The 19,530-nt window shown below is 42.1% G+C and overlaps 1 protein-coding gene across 1 annotated transcript; it reads right to left on the reverse strand.

The window, feature by feature from the left end:
* Positions 1-354: 354 nt before the first annotated feature.
* On the reverse strand, positions 355-18,609 carry LOC106585394 (glycine dehydrogenase (decarboxylating), mitochondrial). The gene is made up of 25 exons (XM_014171546.2): positions 18,224-18,609; positions 17,975-18,053; positions 15,649-15,784; positions 13,523-13,687; positions 12,958-13,035; positions 12,714-12,861; positions 12,312-12,508; positions 12,006-12,102; positions 11,381-11,486; positions 11,056-11,195; positions 10,608-10,688; positions 10,386-10,483; positions 8,518-8,602; positions 8,337-8,378; positions 7,864-8,006; positions 7,364-7,439; positions 6,273-6,398; positions 5,911-6,060; positions 4,175-4,287; positions 3,805-3,946; positions 3,227-3,338; positions 2,495-2,590; positions 2,167-2,339; positions 1,626-1,706; positions 355-1,469 (listed from the first exon to the last, which is right to left on the reverse strand). The coding sequence occupies exons 1-25, from the start codon at positions 18,506-18,508 to the stop codon at positions 1,329-1,331; spliced, it is 3,090 nt and encodes a 1,029-aa protein (XP_014027021.2). The 5' UTR covers positions 18,509-18,609; the 3' UTR covers positions 355-1,328.
* Positions 18,610-19,530: the final 921 nt, after the last annotated feature.

The raw sequence follows: 19,530 nt of genomic DNA on the forward strand, positions 1-19,530 counted from the left end.
TTAGTCCATTACAACCTCTAGCTCCTCTGAAGATGGCACATAATCCATGAGACTACAGGCCCAGCATTTATTTTGTTTAGAACTCTGGCAGTACCCAAGCCCTGCGCTCTCTCCGGTACCATTACTAGGGGCAGATCTGACACCTTCCAGTGTTTTTTGGCATTTTCTGAGGTGTAGAGCTATCCAATCCACAACTGGCTCCTTGCGTTATCACGGACACTGCCATTGGCTGCAATGAAACCACCAACTTTAAAATCCAACATCCCACGCAGCTGCGTTACAAGTTAACACTTGAATGCGTGATATTGTCTAGACTAAATTCCCCCCCATCCAAATGTAACGAGACAAAAAGGGTAATTTTGCACCCATCAAAGTGCATTACATGTTTATTTTTGCAATTTACTGAATGAATAAAAAATGAAGGCATTGAATGTGTGGTGGCTGTACAATGGCACAAACCTGCACAAGGAACAATCGCTCTCCCCTGCTTAAGTTAATTTGCTTCCATAATTTCACTTACACACTAACCAGACCAAGGCAGATGCTAGTCATTTGTGAGAACAATGGTGTGTGACCAGAACTGATGCTCTTCATATTGAGCTGCAAAACCACAATCACAAGTCGATGTGTAATTTAATCACGCATACAGGCTGTAGATCTTACAAGTTGTCTATTTTGGGTCTAACAATCTTTACATTGATATTCACCACAGCACTTTAAAGTCATGCACCCACAACTGTTCCAAGTTGTACAGTAAGTCACACAATGTAGTGAGGCTAAGCAAAGATGATCACCTAATAGGATTAAAAGGAACGAACTTCCTTGGTTCTCATGCCATGTCCATAGGCAGAGAACTGAAGTCATTCTTTGAACTAATACTTAAAGGCCAATTAGTTCCATGAACATCACTTTAGTCTCTGTTTTGGAGATGATAAATGTCAATGTATTAGTGTCTCAAAACAAATCATGTGAGAAAGTTATTGGTGTTTAACATTTACATCTAGATGGCAGTATTTCCTTAGGTGGAAAAGAGACAATATTTAATACAACTATCCATAATTCTTATCAAGACTAGCATAAGTGATGTCAAAATACACATTTTCATGCACAGAACAGAGCAAATATTAACAAAACCCTACAACTTGATCTACGTGTCAGTCCGATCCGCTACTTTAGAGCATAAAAACATCATGAAGGAAGTCAAGGCAACTATTTGTACAACAGAAAAGAGTCGAGGCACATTGAAATACAGAAACTACAGTGTACGATACAACTCAATGGATTTTCAGAATTTGGAAGTGTGATGACTGGTATAACGGAGGCGTTTGTCATGAGGAAGCTCTCTTCTCCTCGTATGGTGACTCATACACGTCCATGGGGGGGCAGGTGCAGACCAGGTGCTGGTCACCGTAGATGTCGTCAATCCTGGAGATGGATGGCCAGAATTTGGTCTCAGGCCTCACGAATGGCTGGAAATGGGGAAAGCGAGTTTACTCTTTCTAATAACAAATTGTAAGCAAGGTAATGTGTAAAGATTTTGCTAACACTGATGTTGACATTTGCATGAAAACAGACATTTTTAATGGAGTTGGTAGTGTGTGATGTTTTCCAGAGAGATGACTCACCAGGGGGAAAGCAGCATACTCCCTGGAGTAGGGCCTGTCCCAGGTAGAGGAGGTGATGCTTGCCAGGGAGTGAGGTGCCATCTGTGGACACAGACCCCAGTGAACACCTATTTTAGCTGCTCTGGTGACATACAGCAACTCGTGCTACATTTTAGGTGCTACCACTAAAAGCACAGATTTATGCTCAATAACACTATAATAAAAGGTTGTCCATATCACAGTGGTATTTCTTAAACCGTCTAGTGAAAATCTTTCTTTTAAAGTTCAAACTCCACTCCAAATAATGTTGACTCATCCTATTCTCGTATGTGGCCAAAGCATACATTAAAAAATAATTACACTTCAGAAACCCCATCTCAATCAGACAGTTTCAAAAATGCTTGCCTTTTCCTCAGAGGATGTCAACAACACAAAACAGTTAAGTTGAAACTAACACCAATTTGACTTAGTAAAATTGCAATGAGTTTAATGACCACTGTATGTAGCTGATTGCATGGCTTGACACAATTTGTTAGTTGTCTGAGTCAGGCCAGTGACGTACCTTCAATGGGTTAATGCGGGCATCCATCCTGCCTTCCTCAATATCTGCTATTTCCTGTCTGATTCCCATCAGCGAGTCACAGAAGCGGTCCATCTCTGCCTTGTCCTCCGACTCAGTGGGCTCGATCATCAGGGTTCCTGCCACGGGCCACGACATGGTGGGGGCATGGAAACCTGACCAAGGTTAGACACACAGGGGGATGAGAAGGCTCACGAGGAAATTCAATAATAAAACGTCAATTTTTTTTACTTAGAGTAAGAGACAAGTGGACCATGTTGACTTTTCAGCAGTGCCCAACTATCCGTTAATGCAGTGTGTTCCAGCTCACCGTAATCCTGTAGCCTTTTCGCCACATCCACCGCTTCAATGTTTGCGGACTTCTTGAATGGCCTCACATCCAAAATAAATTCATGAGCACAAAAGCCTGTGGACCAAAACAATCGGTGTTAAAGCAACATTTTGCTAGTGTTGGCTAATTACTGAAGGACTTTATAAAGTGATGTAATCAAAAGCAAAATGTTTACTTTTATTTGGGAGTGTGACCGTCCATTACAAATGGAATATGGTTCCAAGTGACAGATGCAAAGGTATTGAAGTTTAGGAACAAAATCTAAGAAAAGCATCTGGCAATAATTGTATGATCTTCTGTGTAGAAAAGATACTGCTTTCAGTGATGGTGTTCTTTTTCCCTCCAGTCAGATTTGGTGACTGGTCCTGTCCACTCGGTTTTAAGTCCTGTGCAGCTTGTGCTCGTCTTAGAGGGAAAAAGACACGCAAGTGTTCCTGCGAGTCTTAGCTTTCAGGAATGGGGTCATAATAGCTTATAGCTCCAACTGTTCAAAAATGTGAGCCACATTTGTAGGAAGTAAAACAGACCGCTCGGTTTGTCCCGACCGCTTTTACCGGATATCAAAGGTCACTCATGTACCCGTGGTTCTATGAACTAAATGGCGAATTAGTTTCTCTCGTGACCCCATCTTCAAATCAGGAAATCCGACAAGGTCATGACCCCTAGTTTGGAAAACGCTGTAAAACGGGGTGAATAGGAATTACCACTCACCTTTCCTGCCTTTGAAGAGGATTTTGTAGTGGCTCTCCAGTCTCTTGGCCATATAGTTGGCATTCAGGATAGCCACCTCTGTGGCGTGAACCAGCCCCTTGGCTCCCATCATCTACACAGTAGGATACAAGGTCAGGGTCTATATCGACATGTACTCAACTGATGTCGCTGCTTTAGTTGCATGTTCTCTCTCTGCATTTGCCTAGAAAGACAATTTGAGTATCCTGAATAACACTATTCTAACAAATCTATCATTATTGAAATTCCATGGCACTGAACCATAGGATGCATGTAATGTCATGACTTGTGTACTGGAGGCAGCTCTGCAGTGGTCACAAGCTAGCATAGCCACAAAGTCATAGGTTTAAAATCAGATTCTAACATTAACCACAACGCTAATCCTGATGACTAACCTTAAATTAAGACCAAAAACCACATTTTGGTTTCCATTACATTTTCACAATATAGCCAATATTGACTTTGCATCTGGCCAATCTAGCAGATACCACTCAGTTCTTCCTCCAAGCCAATATTCATGACAAACGTCAACCTGCTCATAGGATAGATGTAGTACTGACCTTGATGTAAGCCCAGGAGATGGGCAGGATGGCACTGGAGCCCCAGGGGGCAGCACTGATGGTGCCCAGGGAGCTGGACATGTTGCCGGCTGACATTAAGACCACTGGGTGGCTAGGCAGGAATGGGGCGAGGTGCTCCTTCCTGTTTATCATACACAACTCGATTTAAAGTCAAAAGTAATTACTTATCCACTTTTTATATTGTGTTTTTCTTTGCACTAATACTTACTGAGAGTAGTGTTTCCTAACCAGGATAAAAACTCCACATTTATAATGGATTTGGCCAGTTATAGATTTGCTTCGGGCAGTTTGAGTTTGTGCTTTGCCCACCAATGTGCATTTGAGGGAAACTATCCAGTTTGTCACTTACACTCCAATAGGTCCCATCCCTGGTCCTCCGCCTCCGTGGGGGATACAGAAAGTCTTGTGGAGGTTCAAGTGAGAGACGTCAGATCCATAGTCACCAGGACGACACAGGCCCACCTGTAGAGTAGAGAGCAGAGCAGGTAGGAGAGAGCGGTGATGACAATGTGGTAGAAAGGCAATTCTCCAAAGTTACTCATCTACAGAAGAGGGCACTACTGTACTCTGGGGGTAAAATGCATTAGACCTGGGTTAAAAAAATTATCAAATTGAATAGCTCAAATACACTACATGACAAAATTATGTGGACACCTGCTCATGGAACATCTCATTCCAAAATCATAGGCATTAATATGGAGTTGGTCCCACCTTTGCTGATATAACAGCCTCCACTCTTCTGGGAAGGCTTTCCACTAGATGTTGGAACATGCAGGGACTTGCTTCCATTCAGCCACAAGAGCATTTGAGGTCAGGCACTGATGTTGGGCGATTAGGCCTGGCTCGCAGTCGGTACTCCAATTCATCCCAAAGATGTTCGATGGGGTTGAGGTCAGGGCTCTGTGCAGGTCAGTCAAGTTCTTCCACGCCGATTGACAAACCATTTCTGTATGGACCTCACTTTGTGCACGTGGGCATTGTCATGCTGAAACGTCCTACCCCAAACTGTTGCCACAAAGTTGGAAGCACAGAATTCACTAGAATGTCATTGTATAATGTAGCGATAAGATTTCCCTTCACTGGAACTAAGGGGCCTAGCCCGAGCCATGAAAAACAGCCCCAGACCATTATTCCTCCGAACTTTACAGTTGGCACTATGCACCAGGTAGCGTTCTCCTGGCATCCGCCAAACCAGAGTCCAATGGCTGCGAGCTTTACACCACTCCAGCAAACTCTTGGCATTGCGCATGGTGATCTTAGGCTTGTGTGGCTGCTCGGCCATGGAAACCCATTTCATGAAGCACCCGACGAACAGTTCTTCTGCTCACATTGCTTCCAGAGGCAGTTTGGAACCAAGTACCGAGTGTTGCAACCGAGGACAGACATTTTTTTTTTTTACACTCTACACACACACTCGGTGGTCCCGTTCTGTGAGCTTGTTTGGTTTACCACTTCGCGGCTGAGCCGTTGTTGCTCATAGACGTTTCCACTTCACATTAACTGCACTTACAGTTGACCGGAGCAGCTCTAGCAGGGCAAAAATTGGATGAACTGACTTGTTGGAAAGGTGGCATCCAATGATGGTGCCACGTTGAAAGTCACAGAGCTCTTCAGTAAGGCTATTCTACTGCCAATGTTTGTTTATGGAGATTACATGGCTGCGTGCTCAATTTTATACACCGGTCAGCAACGGATGTGACTGAAATAGCCAAATCCACTAATTTGAAGGGATGTCCACATACTTTTGGCCATGTAGTGTATTTATGCTTGAGAATGGCACTTCCTGTTTTGGCGGGAAATACTGGCTTACCCAGAGAGAAAAGTGATTTATTCTCAGGACGGAACATTTGTAAAATACTGAAAATATTCAACCGTACGCTGTAGAATAGTGTAATCCCTGAGACACTTGTAAAAGAAAAATATACTTTCAAAAGGTTCTTTCAAATACACTTCTGTAATATGACTCAATATTAAAATAATGGGTCCATGATTCAATTAACATCTGGATAAGCAACCCAATTTGTTTTTTTTCCCCAAAAAAAGTCTTTCAACAGTTTTAGTACACAGCTTATACTCTTCTCTCACCTGTGCGTTCATATTAGCACCGTCCAGGTAGACCTGTCCTCCGTTCTGGTGGATGAGATTGCAGACATCATCAATGCTCTCCTCAAACACACCGAAGGTGGAGGGGTACGTGATCATCATGGCTGCCAGGTTAGTCTTGTGTTTGTCCACCTGAGAGGGGAATAATGTGTTAGTCTGTGTCTCTGCAACATAACCGTCCACTTTTAAGTGGGGGTAATTGACCGCCAATTACACTACCAGTACATAGTGAGTGACCTGACTGTCGGGCCATCATGTTCCGCAATGATTTTTTAGAGTAGCCTTTCAATCTAACCAGCCACACTAACAGTAAGCTTAGCAGAATCCCTCCAACCAGCTCTTACCAGTGCCTTGAGATTTGCCATGTCAATGTTGCCATCCTTGTCCACCTCCACCACCTGCACCTTCATGCCAGCCATCTGGGCACTGGCCGGGTTGGTACCATGGGCTGACTTGGGAATCAGACAAACCTGAGCAAAAGGAAAATATCAGAAACAGTTACACTCAGACCATCAAAGTAAAAGACAGAATTAGGCCTAAACAAGTCAACCATTAGATATGCAATCACAGTATTAAGATTTCGAAGCGCAAATCTCCAATTGACATCAAACATGATTGAAAATAGGTCTTCAATTTATTTTATCCCTTTAAGGAGACTTATTTTGACATTTTGCAATATTGTCACACAAGGTCACCAAGACCTGTGTGTTTGTTGGGTAACGTTTACATCCCCCCCTCCTTCCCCAACAGGAAAAACAAACCGAGCTCAATCTATTTTGCCCATGACTTGCAGTTCAAAAAACACCAAATATGGGATCTTGGAATCAAATAACTTCCAGACAGTGTGGTATTTTCTGTCCCTTATTTGCACAACTGTGGACCTTGACTGTTTCAAGAGCTCATGTCACCATCAAAGAAGTGCTTATGACAGTAAAAAAAAAATCAAGGCTAAATTATAAAACTGGAAAGCTACTTGAACGAGCAGTCTTATCTTCGTTCACTATTCTATCATATTCCCATCACCGGATGTACTCAAGCCACTTCAACCCAGCACATTGTGACACTTGGGGCCTTTCAAAGTTCCTGTAGAAGTATCCAACAACCCTCTTCTTCAGATAGAGCTTTTCCAATACAATGTCTGTTGACAAACAAGTGATTGTACTTAAAACAAGTCCCTTTATGGCTTTACATGTGATAAATGATTGTAGGTGGGTCTAAGTATCATGTATTACATACAGGTTGTTTACATGGAAATGGGTGACGGCAGAAAACATTCAGACTGAAAATGAATTATGGTCATTTGTAGTACGCAAACCCCAACATATACTTTGATATAATGTTATAACAATTAACCAAGGGTGGGTTATTTTGACTCTACAGGGCCTAGCATGTGTGCTAGCAAATATGTGTTTAGTTTAATCAGAACCATACTTACTGTTCTATGGGCCTCTCCTTTAGAGTTCAGGTAGGCTTTGATGGCCGCGAGGCCAGCGTATTCTCCCTGAGCGCCACTGAAAGATGAGGTTATACAGTCTTAAATGTACCAGACATGCTCACAGACACATGCTCCCAGTGAAGTCTCAGCATAAGCAAACGTGCCGAGTTCAAAGGTTAGTCTATATGAGCGTCATAGTAACTGTAAAGGAAAAGCATGGAATAAGAGTTTAACAACCAGGCCGCTATCTTTCCAGGCCAATGTAGCACGATGTGCTATTCATCAGCCCCATTTATACTGATAAGTGGGGGACTTGGAACCATAGTTATCAGCCACAAACTGACAGTTCTATGATCAAGTAAAATTAATCAATTGGACAATGTTATATGTGTAACAGAGGGCGACAGGGAAATCACGCTCGGATGAGGAGTCTGGGAAACTGAAATCCCAGTTGGTCATGAATACCCCAGACTGAATATTGCTGTCGGTGAGGGGCTTACCTGTTGGGTTGGAAGGAGATCTTGTCATAGCCAGTCACCTCACAGAGATCCTTCTCCAGCTGCCTGAAGAGCTGCTGATAACCCTCAGCCTGGTCCAGGGGACAGAAGGGGTGAAGGTTGGCAAACTCCTTCCAGGTGATGGGCTAAAAACAGTGGGAAAGAGAGAACAAAGGGAGAAATATGGGAAATGACAGTCAGCGATGTCCTTACAAGTCATAGGGTAAGCTAGTGTTTTTCACTCCACCACAAGGTGAAAGAAAAGATTCATTAATCAGGGTTGGGGTCAAATCAAATCGAAGAGTCAATTCAGGAACTGATTTGAATTTAAAAATGGAAACTTTTAGAATAAATAGCTTTTAAGTTTATTGGGAAACCATTGCAAGCTAAAGCCCTTTAATTATTGGTTCAATCTCAGTACTTCCTGAATTGACTGCTTTCTAACCGAATTGACCCCAACCCTGATATTCACTCACCATGAGCTCTGAAGAACTGTTTAGCTTCATTGTGCAGGAACCCTGACATGGAAAACAAAATGGATATTACAAATGCCGATGGCCGAGAAATCTTTTCAGTAGTTCGTAGGTTTTTAGTATTCAGACCATGTAAAAAAAGCTCCAAAGTAAAACATTTCTTCTTTGCTTTCCCATAACTCACCAGTGGGATCATGCTGTGAACCAGAGAGATGTCCTTGTTCTCCAAGCGTTTCATGTAGCGCACAATGTTGGTCTCCGAATGGTAACTGCATGGGATGAAGAATAGGAGTGAATCAAGATTATAAAGATACGTTTTAGGCCTAATGTGTTATTTTACTTTAAAAACCTTAGTGCTTAAACCCTGTATTGTCCAGTATACAGTACCAGTCAAAAGTTTGCACCTACCAAATCCAGGGTTTTTCTTTATTTTTACTATTTTCTACAATGTAGAATAATAGTGAAGACATCAAAACTATGAAATAACACATGGAATCATGTAGTAACCCCAAAAAAAAAAAGTGTGAAACAAATGAAAATATTTTATATTTGAGATTCTTCAAAGTAGCCACCCTTTGTCTTGATGACAACTTTGCACCCTCTTGGCATTCTCTCAACCAGCTTCATGAGGTAGTCACCTGGAATGCATTTCAATTAACAGGTGTGCCTTGTTAATTTGTGGAATTTCTTTCCTTCTTAATGCGTTTGAGCCAATCAGTTGTGTTGTGACAAGGTAGGGGTGGTATACAGAAGATAGCCCTATTTGGTAAAAGACCAAGTCCATATTATGGCAAGAACAGCTCAAATAAGCAAAGAGAAACGACAGTAAATCATTACTTTAAGACACAGTCAGTCAATCCGCAAAATGTCAAGAACTTTGAACGTTTCTTCAAGTGCAGTCGCAAAAACCATCAAGCGCTAAGATGAAACTGGCTCTCATAAGGACCGCCATAGGAAAGGAAGACCCAGAGTTACCCCTGCTGCAGAGGATACGTTCATTAGAGTTACCGGCCTCAGAAATTGCAGCCCAAATAAATTCTTCAGAGTTCAAGTAACAGACACATTTCAACAGCAACTGTTCAGAGGAAACTGCGTGAAATCAGGACTTCATGGCCAAACTGCTGCAAAGAAACCACTACTAAAGGACACCAATAAGAAGAAGAGACTTGCTTGGGCCAAGAAACATGAGCAATGGACATTAGACCGGTGGAAATCTGTCCTTTGGTCTGATGAGTCCAAGATTTTTGGTTTCAACCACCGTGTCTTGGTGAGACGCAGAGTAAGTGAACGGATGATCTCTGCATGTGTGGTTCCCACCGTGAAGCATGGAGGAGGAGGTGTGATGGTGCTTTGCCGGTGACACTGTCTGTGATTTATTTAGAATTCAAGGCACACTTAACCAGCATGGCTCCCACAGCATTGACCAAGAAGGAGAGTGAGTGCTGCATCAGATGACCTGGCCTCCACAATCACCTGACCTCAACCCAATTGAGATGGTTTGGGATGAGTTGGACCGCAGACTGAAGGAAAAGTAGCCAACAAGTGCTCAGTATATATGGGAACTGTTGGAAAAGCATTCCAGGTGAAGCTGGTTGAGAGAATGCCAAGCGTGTGCAAAGCTGTCAAAGCAAAGGGTGGCTACTTTGAAGAATCTAAAATATATTTTTGTTTAACACTTTTTTGTTTACATGATTCCATATGTGTTATTTCATAGTTTTGATGTCTTCACTATTATTCTACAATGTAGGAAATAGTCAAATAAAGAAAAACCCTTGAATGAGTAGGTGCGTCCAAACTTTCTACTGGTACTGTATGCGTAACAACCTTATGCTATCAGTGCAAGGAATTATCTACCAAGCATCAATTGGAGTTTGGGACAACAAAGACAATTAGTAATCACGGAACATCAGCTAATGTCTCTCACCAGTCTGGTGTCATTATACTGATAATATGATGATCGCTGAGAACACAAGTCATCAACAGTTATGGCATAACAAGCTCCTCCTTATGACGGTAAATATTGTAATATGTGGCAGATACAAACAGACCAACCTGTTGAAGACTGTGTGAATGAGGTACTTGCTGGTCCTCTTGAAAGGACTACCCATAATGCCTTTCACCCTTTCACCCATCTTCTCAGCAATCAGCTCCTGTAAATTGAGATTTAAATGAAATTTGATATTTGTCCAATGGCTTCAAGATGGACCTTTGCACTCTCTTAAGAAAGCAATGCTGAATATATGCATAATCTTATTCCATTGAAAGCAATCGTACCGCTGAGGATTCACATCCAAAGACCCAGAGCAGATCGTCCAAGTCTCTCTCCGTCACGGTCTCATCCAGAGACACACCTAACTAGGTAAAGAAATAAATCATTTCAACCAAAAGTCACCTTGTCCGAGAATTTTACATGGTTATCAAAACATCACGCCAGGGTAAGCCTAAATGAAACACAGCCCTTATTTTAAGTGTTTCTAAAATCCCCTATGGGAAAAATGAATGTTACAAAAACAATTGGAACCATTTCCCTGTTTGACTGCTAGGTTATGACACCGCCACTGTGGAGCTCTATGGAGGGGGTCTTAATATGAGTGTATCTATGCTTCTGTGTGCTTTAATGACAATGTATTCTAAGGGTCAAACGTTGTCAATAAAGCACATGTAATAACTCTGGGTGGATGTGTATGTAATTTGTTCCCGAACTGTATCTGTTACTACTCACCACTCCATCACTGTAGACACGCAGATTGATCTCCCTTTGGACAGCCCTCTCCAGGATGTCCTTGGCTGCCACACTGCAGCCAACCTTCAGCGTGTCGAAGAACATCTCACTGTGCAGCCTGTGTCCGGCCCGCTTCAGACCTGATACAAAAGGAGGGAGAGAGGCATTTAAAAAAATAAAAATAATCTAAGAACACATTTGTAAATCATCTGAAAATAAGCAATGTTACCATTGTCTTTCTCAATAAACACTTTTGGTTGAAATTTGCTAACCATTGATTGATCGTAAAAATGGATCTGTGCAGTCAGGGTGTCGGAGGACATACCTTCAGCCAGTATCAGTGCAGCATTGTGTGTCCTCTCAGCAATGTGCTTTAAGCCCTGGGGTCCATGATACACCCCAAACATGGCTGCCATGTTGGCCAGCAGAGCCTGAAAGACAGATACATTTGAAGGTGAGAAACTTTCCTTTAAATAAAATGTTTAAAAAAATATATTAATGAAGACAAGGGGTGTACAGCGTGTCGGTATTGGGGGGGGGTGTACAGCGTGTCGGTATTGGGGTGGGGGGTGTACAGCGTGTCGGTATTGGGGGGGTGTACAGCGTGTCGGTATTGGGGGGGTGTACAGCGTGTCGGTATGGGGGGGTACAGCAGGGGTGTGTGTACAGTATTGGGGGGGTGTACAGCGTGTCGGTATTGGGGGGGTGTACAGCGTGTCGGTATGGGGGGTACAGCAGGGGGTGTGTACAGTATTGGGGGGTGTACAGCGTGTCGGTATTGGAGGGGTGTACAGCGTGTCGGTATGGGGGGTACAGCAGGGGGTGTGTACAGTATTGGGGGTTGTACAGCGTGTCGGTATTCGGGGGGTGTACAGCGTGTCGGTATTCGGGGGTTGGGGGGGGGGTGGTGTACAGCGTGTCGGTATTGAGAGGGGGGGGGTGTACAGTACCTGTGCAGTACAGATGTTGCTGGTGGCCTTGTCTCTACGTATGTGCTGCTCTCTGGTCTGCAGAGCCAGACGGTACACCTCCTTACCAGCTGCATCCCTGCAGACGAACAAGGGACATTTCAAACCAATGTGCATCGAGATAGTCTTTATGTACATGTGCATTCTGTATAATTCAGTCTTTTCCACTGTGAGCAAGAATTATATAAAGTCAATCAACATGTTGTTTATAAAGCCCAACATTTTACAATCTCAAGAGACCTGACTTCCATTCTGAAAAGGGCCAATGTGAATCTTAAGGGCCCTCACCTGGTCACTCCCACCATCCTGCCAGGCATCATCCTGACCAGGTTTTCTTTGACAGAGAAGAAGGCAGCGTGGGGACCACCGTAGCAGAGTGGTACTCCGAACCTCTGGGAGCTGCCAAGGGCGATGTCCACCCCAAACTCTCCAGGGGGGCGCAGCACACACAGGGCCAGCAGGTCGGTGGCACAGCAAGCCAGAGCCTACAGGGATGAGAGACGGGGAGTCTTCAAACAAGTCACTTCGGTACCAAACTGGAATCACCACATAATAAAGGGTCCTTTCCTACCAAACGAGGAGCAAGAAATCCAAAATAACACAACCAAACCCCAACCCACATTTACTTTAAGATAGCATCCTAGGTTAATAAACCATTACTACCAATGTCAGATGTAGCAGCTCTCTTACCCCTCCCTTGTGAGCACGGTCCACCAGCGCAGTGAAATCCTCCACTCTGCCGTCGGTGTCTGGATACTGGAACAGCACACCGCTCACATCCTTCCCACTGAAGTCCATCTCATGAGGCAGTTTCAGCACCGTCTTGACCCCGATGTAGCTGTTGGTCAACAATCAGAGCACCCATAATGAGGATGCTGCTTTTAGTACACAGTTCTAACCTTGGTCCGAGTGAAGCTTTGAAGGATGTCCGTACTTGGCTCTGGTCTGCACCACAGCAATCGTCTGAGGGTGGCATCGTGAGTCGATGTAGAACGTCCTTCTCTTGTTCTGTCTGTAGGGAACATAACAACAAACAACTTGTTGGGCAGCCTGACCAAATCCACATAGAAATTGAGTTATAGATCTATCATTCTCATTGAAAGCAAGTCTAAGAAGCCGTAGATCTGTTCTATGTGAATTATTTCTATGCTTCCCGTTCTTACGTTTTGTTTTAGCGTCTTTAACTAAGTTTTGTACACCAGCTTCAAACAATCTTTTTGGTTATGGAAAACATTTCACAGCGGTTTAGATGGAACAATGATTCTCTACACTATACTTGCTTGTTTTGTCACAAATTCTGCAAACTATTACAATTTTAGGAACCATAGTGCAACTTTAACATGTGTAGGGCCAGGAGTTTTTCCTGAAAAAGTAACCTCACCAGGAGAAACTCTGGGCCTTATTTATAGACTATAACTAGATCCTATACATGAACTATACTACAGTAACTACCCTTTAATGGTCAGCCACTATTTCGCTTATGTTTATTCTCCCCTCACCTATGGCAGAGCTGCATGGCCTCAGCGGCGGCTGTCGCCTCATCCAGCAGAGAGGCGTTGGCCACAGCCATGCCCGTGATGTCACAGATCATGGTCTGGTAGTTGAGCAGACTCTCCAGGCGACCCTGAGCCACCTCAGGCTGATAGGGTGTGTACTGTGTCACCCTGAGGAGAACAGGAGACACAGAGAAATGATTACATGTACTTGCTACGACTGTGATATGTGGTTGTCTCACCTAGCTATATTAACCTGTTTGGGATAGGGGGCAGTATTTTCACGGCCGGATAAAAAACGTAACCGATTTAATCTGGTTACTACTCCTGCCCAGAAACTAGAATATGCATATAATTAGTAGATTTGGATAGAAAACACTAAAGTTTCTAAAACTGTTTGAATGGTGTCTGTGAGTATAACAGAACTCATATAGCAGGCCAAAACCTGAGAAGATTCTATACAGGAAGTGCCCTGTCTGACCATTTCTTGTCCTTCTGTAGCCTCTCTATCAAAAATACAGCATCTCTGCTGTAATGTGAAATTTTCTAAGGCTTCCATTGGCTCTAGGAAGGCGCCAGAAAGTGGAATGATAGCTCTGCAGTCTCTGGGCGAAAAACAGCAGGGGTTTTTGTGAGTGGTCCTTCTGAGGACAATGACACTGGAGCGCGCGTGCACGAGACGACTCCATTTTTTTCTTTCACTGTTTGAACGAATACAACGTCTCCCGGTTGGAATATTATCACTATTTTACGAGAAAAATCGCATAAAAATGTATTTTAAACAGCGTTTGACATGCTTCGAAGTACTGTAATGGAATATTTTGAATTTTTTTGTCACGAAACGCGCCGGCGCGTCAAACGCACGAACAAAACAGAGCTATTTCAATATAACTATGGATTATTTCGAAGCAAAACAACATTTGTTGTTGAAGTAGAAGTCCTGGGAGTGCATTCTGACGAAGTACAGCAAAGGTAATCCAATTTTTCTTATAGTAAATCTGAGTTTGGTGAGTGCCAAACTTGGTGGGTGTCAAAATAGCTAGCCGTGATGGCCGGGCTATGTACTCAGAATATTTAAAAATGTGCTTTCACCGAAAAGCTATTTTAAAATCTGACACCGCGATTGCATAAAGGAGTTCTGTATCTATAATTCTTAAAATAATTATGTTTTTTGTCAACGTTTATCGTGAGTAATTTAGTAAATTCACTGGAAGTTTGCGGTGGGTATGCTAGTTCTGAGCATCACATGCTAATGTAAAAAGCAGTTTTTTGATATAAATATGAACTTCATTGAACATAACATGCATGTATTGTATAACATAATGTCCTAGGAGTGTCATCTGATGAAGATCATCAAAGGTTAGTGCTGCATTTAGCTGTGGTTTTGGTTTTTGTGACATAGATGCTTGCTTTGAAAATGGCTGTGTGATTATTTTTGGGAGGGTGCTCTCCTGACATAATCTAATGTTTTGCTTTCGCTGTGAAGCCTTTTTGAAATCGGACAGTGTGGTTAGATTAACGAGAGTCTTATCTTTAAAATGGTGTAAAATAGTAATATGTTTGAGAAATTGAAGTTATAGCATTTTTTAGGTGTTTGTATTTCGCGCCACGCTATACTATTGGATATTGGTGAGGCGTTCCGCTAGTGGAACGTCTGTCCCAAACAGGTTTTAAGATGAATGCACTAATCGCTCTGGGTAAATGACAAAAATATTTGTAAAAATGTAAGAATGTATTACAATACACAGAAAAACCAAACAGTTTTTCAAGGAATCAAGATACTAGGGTGAAGTGGGTGGAAGTTTATGAAAATAAAAAGTCAGTGCTGTCTTGTTTTAAGTCAGACAAAAAACAGATCCCAAGATCCCACATGTGAGGATGTAATTTAATGCAGTGCAAACCTAAACTGGAAACTTGAGCCTCAAGTCAAAAGATGTATTTGATTAGGGGCACGTTTTTCTGCAATGTAGCAATTAGTGCTTTAATGACAAGCAGAAGCCCATACATATATGCACCTTGAGTGCACAATCAAATATACAGCATCTTGCCCTACTGATGGAGACTACTTGGCTAGATGCAGAACACATCACAACTCTTTTGTTTTTGTGTATTTGTACCAAAGTGACCATTACCATCCTGAATTCTCCAGAAGGTTTCTCTGTATAACTGGAGGCACTGAGCAGTTGTAGTAGCCCATTCCAATATAAGACCTCCACACCTTGTTCTTTGATGCAATCTTTTGGAGATGCTCCAAGACTTCATTCTCACCTGCAGAAAGAGAGATCACAATTGGCATCACATATATTTGAGGAAAAAGTGCATTAAACAATTATACCCATACATTTTCTGAACAAACCACTCAAACAAAATGGGCAGTAACATCATATAGCATCAGATTCACTGTCAAAATGGAGTGGAAAGGAAATTACACTAAACAGCTTTGTGTACTCCACGTCACTCTGTCGTGTTCTGTATACAACATTTCTGTGCGTGTAGAATGCACTTCCATTTGTGCATCATATTTCTATCTATTGTACCATATGGGCCCTTTCCCAAAGGTTAGTAATCTAGCCTAATTCTCCAGTGCTGTAGGGGAGATCAGCCAATACACACCTATACACTGGAATTCCTCAGGCATTCCGTCGCTGCTTAGCAACGCCCTCAGCAAGGAATGGACAATACTACCCCTCTGAATCGAGTGCCCAAAAGTACTCTCATAATCAGGATGAGCATTTCTCTGGTGATTTCTAATGGGGTATACCACCACACGATCAGAAAACGGTGAACATTTGCAGTTTGAGTTTAGGTGGCACAAAGAATTTAACTGTAAATCCATTTTTAAAATATTTACTGCTTTATGACTCAGCTGCACAAGAGAAGGCTGTTTGGAAATCTAACATTTGACAACTAATAACAAAACAAGTGAAAGCATTATCAGTAGTGGAGGCCAGTGGTTTAGTGTGGGGGGGCCTACTGTGGAGCTGCACATTTCATTAGAGAGGACAGTTTTCCCATGGTCACAAAGTTCCTCAAAGCATCAGAAAAGCCTGATTCAGAACCATCCAGCACATCTATTGTTGTGAAGAGAATCCCTTGCTGGCTTTGCAAACCAAGCCCCCCCCTCCTAAAAGCTGAACAAGCCAAAAGCAGTATGGCCTCCAGTTTGTTCCTTCAGCATGGTTAGCTACATAATGGAACAAGACAGAAAGGAGTGACCGAGGGTGGTCTTAGAACCCCCCTCGACCTTCTTATTAAGCATTGTGAATATTAAGTCAATCATTTTGCATAACAATAATGTTGGAAACTCCCCAAATAACAGATAAGTGTTATTTTATAGCATCTGATCAGTAAGTAGTACAGTGGAATTTGAGTACACTAGGCCAAGCCTTCATTACCAATTGAATTACTTATTCCTCTCACCATGTTGAGCACTGCTGGAATATCAGGATAGTGAAAACAATGACTAATGTAACTGATGCAAAACAGAAAATTATGCAGCAATAATACTAGGGATTTTGACAGCTGAGAGTTTCAATACATGACATTGACACCCCAAAACGAGTAGTTTGTATTGCATTGATTATTGTAGAGATGGATCACTGGTAAGAGTGCATCAATGTGGACTGGTGAGAATATTGGCAAAATAAGAATAATCTTTGATGTGCCTTCAATGAAAATTGTCATCAGCAATACTTTTGTCTGTTTTCAAATTACTTTGCTTAATTAAATATTGTATATTATGTCAATATTGTCAGTTTCTTTAGAACAATGATTTTAATAAATGCAATCCATTACACAGAACAAGGTAAATTAGTAATACAATGTACTGACATTAGTCATATGTTTATAGCCTTGTAAATCTCAAGTGATAACAGTATGAGACGTCTGTCTCTGGTGGAATTATGCAGGGGTTTGCCAGGGAAATGTGCCTAGTAAGTGTTTTGTAGACAATAAACTATTATTGATAGTAAGACATTTAAAAAGTCTCCTAATTCTCTTAATCGATTGAAAATCCGTCTGTCTATTATTAAATGTCAAAAAAATATGTATTAAAGTAAGAATACCAAAACCCATCAAATTAACCATATTAGGAATTCCATGAAGCACGTTTGCACATGTCATTCGTCTGTGATGTAATGTTAACGGCTATAACCAGATTGAACTGGACTTGGGACAGGAGCTCAAGGCTGAACTTTACACTCCAATTGCCATCCTATTAGCATCGGCTTCCCAACAGGAGATTGGTGCTGCTCGTTGAGTTCCGCAAAAACAACTCCAAATATGTTCAAAGGAAGACTCAACGGTGAAGAGGGCTTCACAATAGGAGTGCAACCTACATTTCAGCCAGTCGCTTGCTTGGCTTGATTTACAATGTTAAAAGAAAACTCAGACCAGCAAAATAGGCTGACTCAACAATAACATGTGCCGTTAAAGATGATGGAAAGAAGATAAACTTACAGAGAGGATCATCCATTTTCATACTTCTTTGAATACGGATGGATTCTGGAACTGTATCTTCTATCAACTGGGCGATTGACTGAAAAACAATGTATAGATCACAAAAAAACGCACTAAAACTATATACATTGTTGAAAGTTCAGCTGTTTATGACAAGAAACATGCAAGAGCGCCTGCAATTCATTAGATCGACACATTAGCCTACTTTCTGTCCTATCAATTCTCCATCCAAATGTTTATAAATCTTACCTCAAGTCCAAGAACATCCAGCATCTCCCTTTTCTCCCTTTCGCCTGGACCAATATGTCTCTCTGCAAAATCATCGTGTCTCGGCAGTATTCTGTCTATCTGTCTGGAAGAAGCATAGACTGCAGACGTCCGAAGACCGCGGACAGTTACAAAAGCATTGCGGTTTTGGATTCTAGTCTGTAGTTTCCCAAAGATTCGGCTTTTACCAGATATATGTCTGCAAGGTGCATGTGAATTCACCGATTTGGCGAATAGGATCCCCCAAGACTTTGCACAGCTTTGCATTTTTAACTCACTAAAACAAAAAGCTATTCAAAGAAATCCTTCACACTTCCGACCTCAACTGAAACCCTCAGACATGTGATTTCTCCAAAAGTCTCTGCCATCTACTTCAAACTGCTTAGTTTATACGCCTGCCCCTTAAAAAAGAACTAACCAATCGATAAGAGAAAGGTCGCTGACGCGCTGACGAGCCCCAGTCAAACAGCTGCAGTGAACTTTCTCACGTGCCCGCCCACTGTAACTAAAACGAATCCGCTGCTTTGTATCGGGCGACCATCATCTCCCGCCAGTTAGCTGTCAGTTGGAGCGAAGATGCTGTGTTTTGTATTAATTAAAATGTATTACATGCTTACGACCATAGCAAGAGCGCTCGAAACGACATGCCATTGCAGTATGCTTGTGCATGTGTAGGAGAATCGTCTAAGTAAGTAAACAGTGCAATCCCATTAGGTACAAAATGTGTGTTTTACATCTTTATCTCAATTATTTTATTTCCATTATTTTGTAATGTGCCATCCTTGGGTAATATTCACAGGGCCACCAGGAGGCATGTTTTATCATGCTGGTTGATGTAGGGTACCTTAATTATCCAGTTATTTTTAATATTTGTTGAAAGCAATATAATGATGGAACTATCTTGCCTGATGGATAGTGCCTGCCATGACAGAAATTGTGAAGGGGTAAGAAAGGTAACATCGAATGTTGTTGAAGCCAAGCCTCTTACTGCCTTTTTAGCAATCTGGACCATATTCAGTATTGTTGACATCTTTGCAATAATGTTTCTAAATTAAACAATTATAAAATACTTTGAGCACAGATTAACTGAGAATGGAGGCTGCTTGCACCATAGAGATCCTATTCAATTACTAGAGGGGTTATATTATCCCGAATGGGTGAAAATCTTTGTCAGGGAGAAATCCAAAACCAGTCTAATTGGAATCAATGGCATTAGAGCCATAGGGGATGCATTCCCTGCTTGTACTTATGCAGGAAAATAAAAGTATGGCATGTGATGTATCCGAAAT

Source organism: Salmo salar, chromosome ssa24 (genome assembly GCF_905237065.1).
Source record: "Salmo salar chromosome ssa24, Ssal_v3.1, whole genome shotgun sequence".
Classification (NCBI taxonomy): Eukaryota; Metazoa; Chordata; class Actinopteri; order Salmoniformes; family Salmonidae; genus Salmo; species Salmo salar.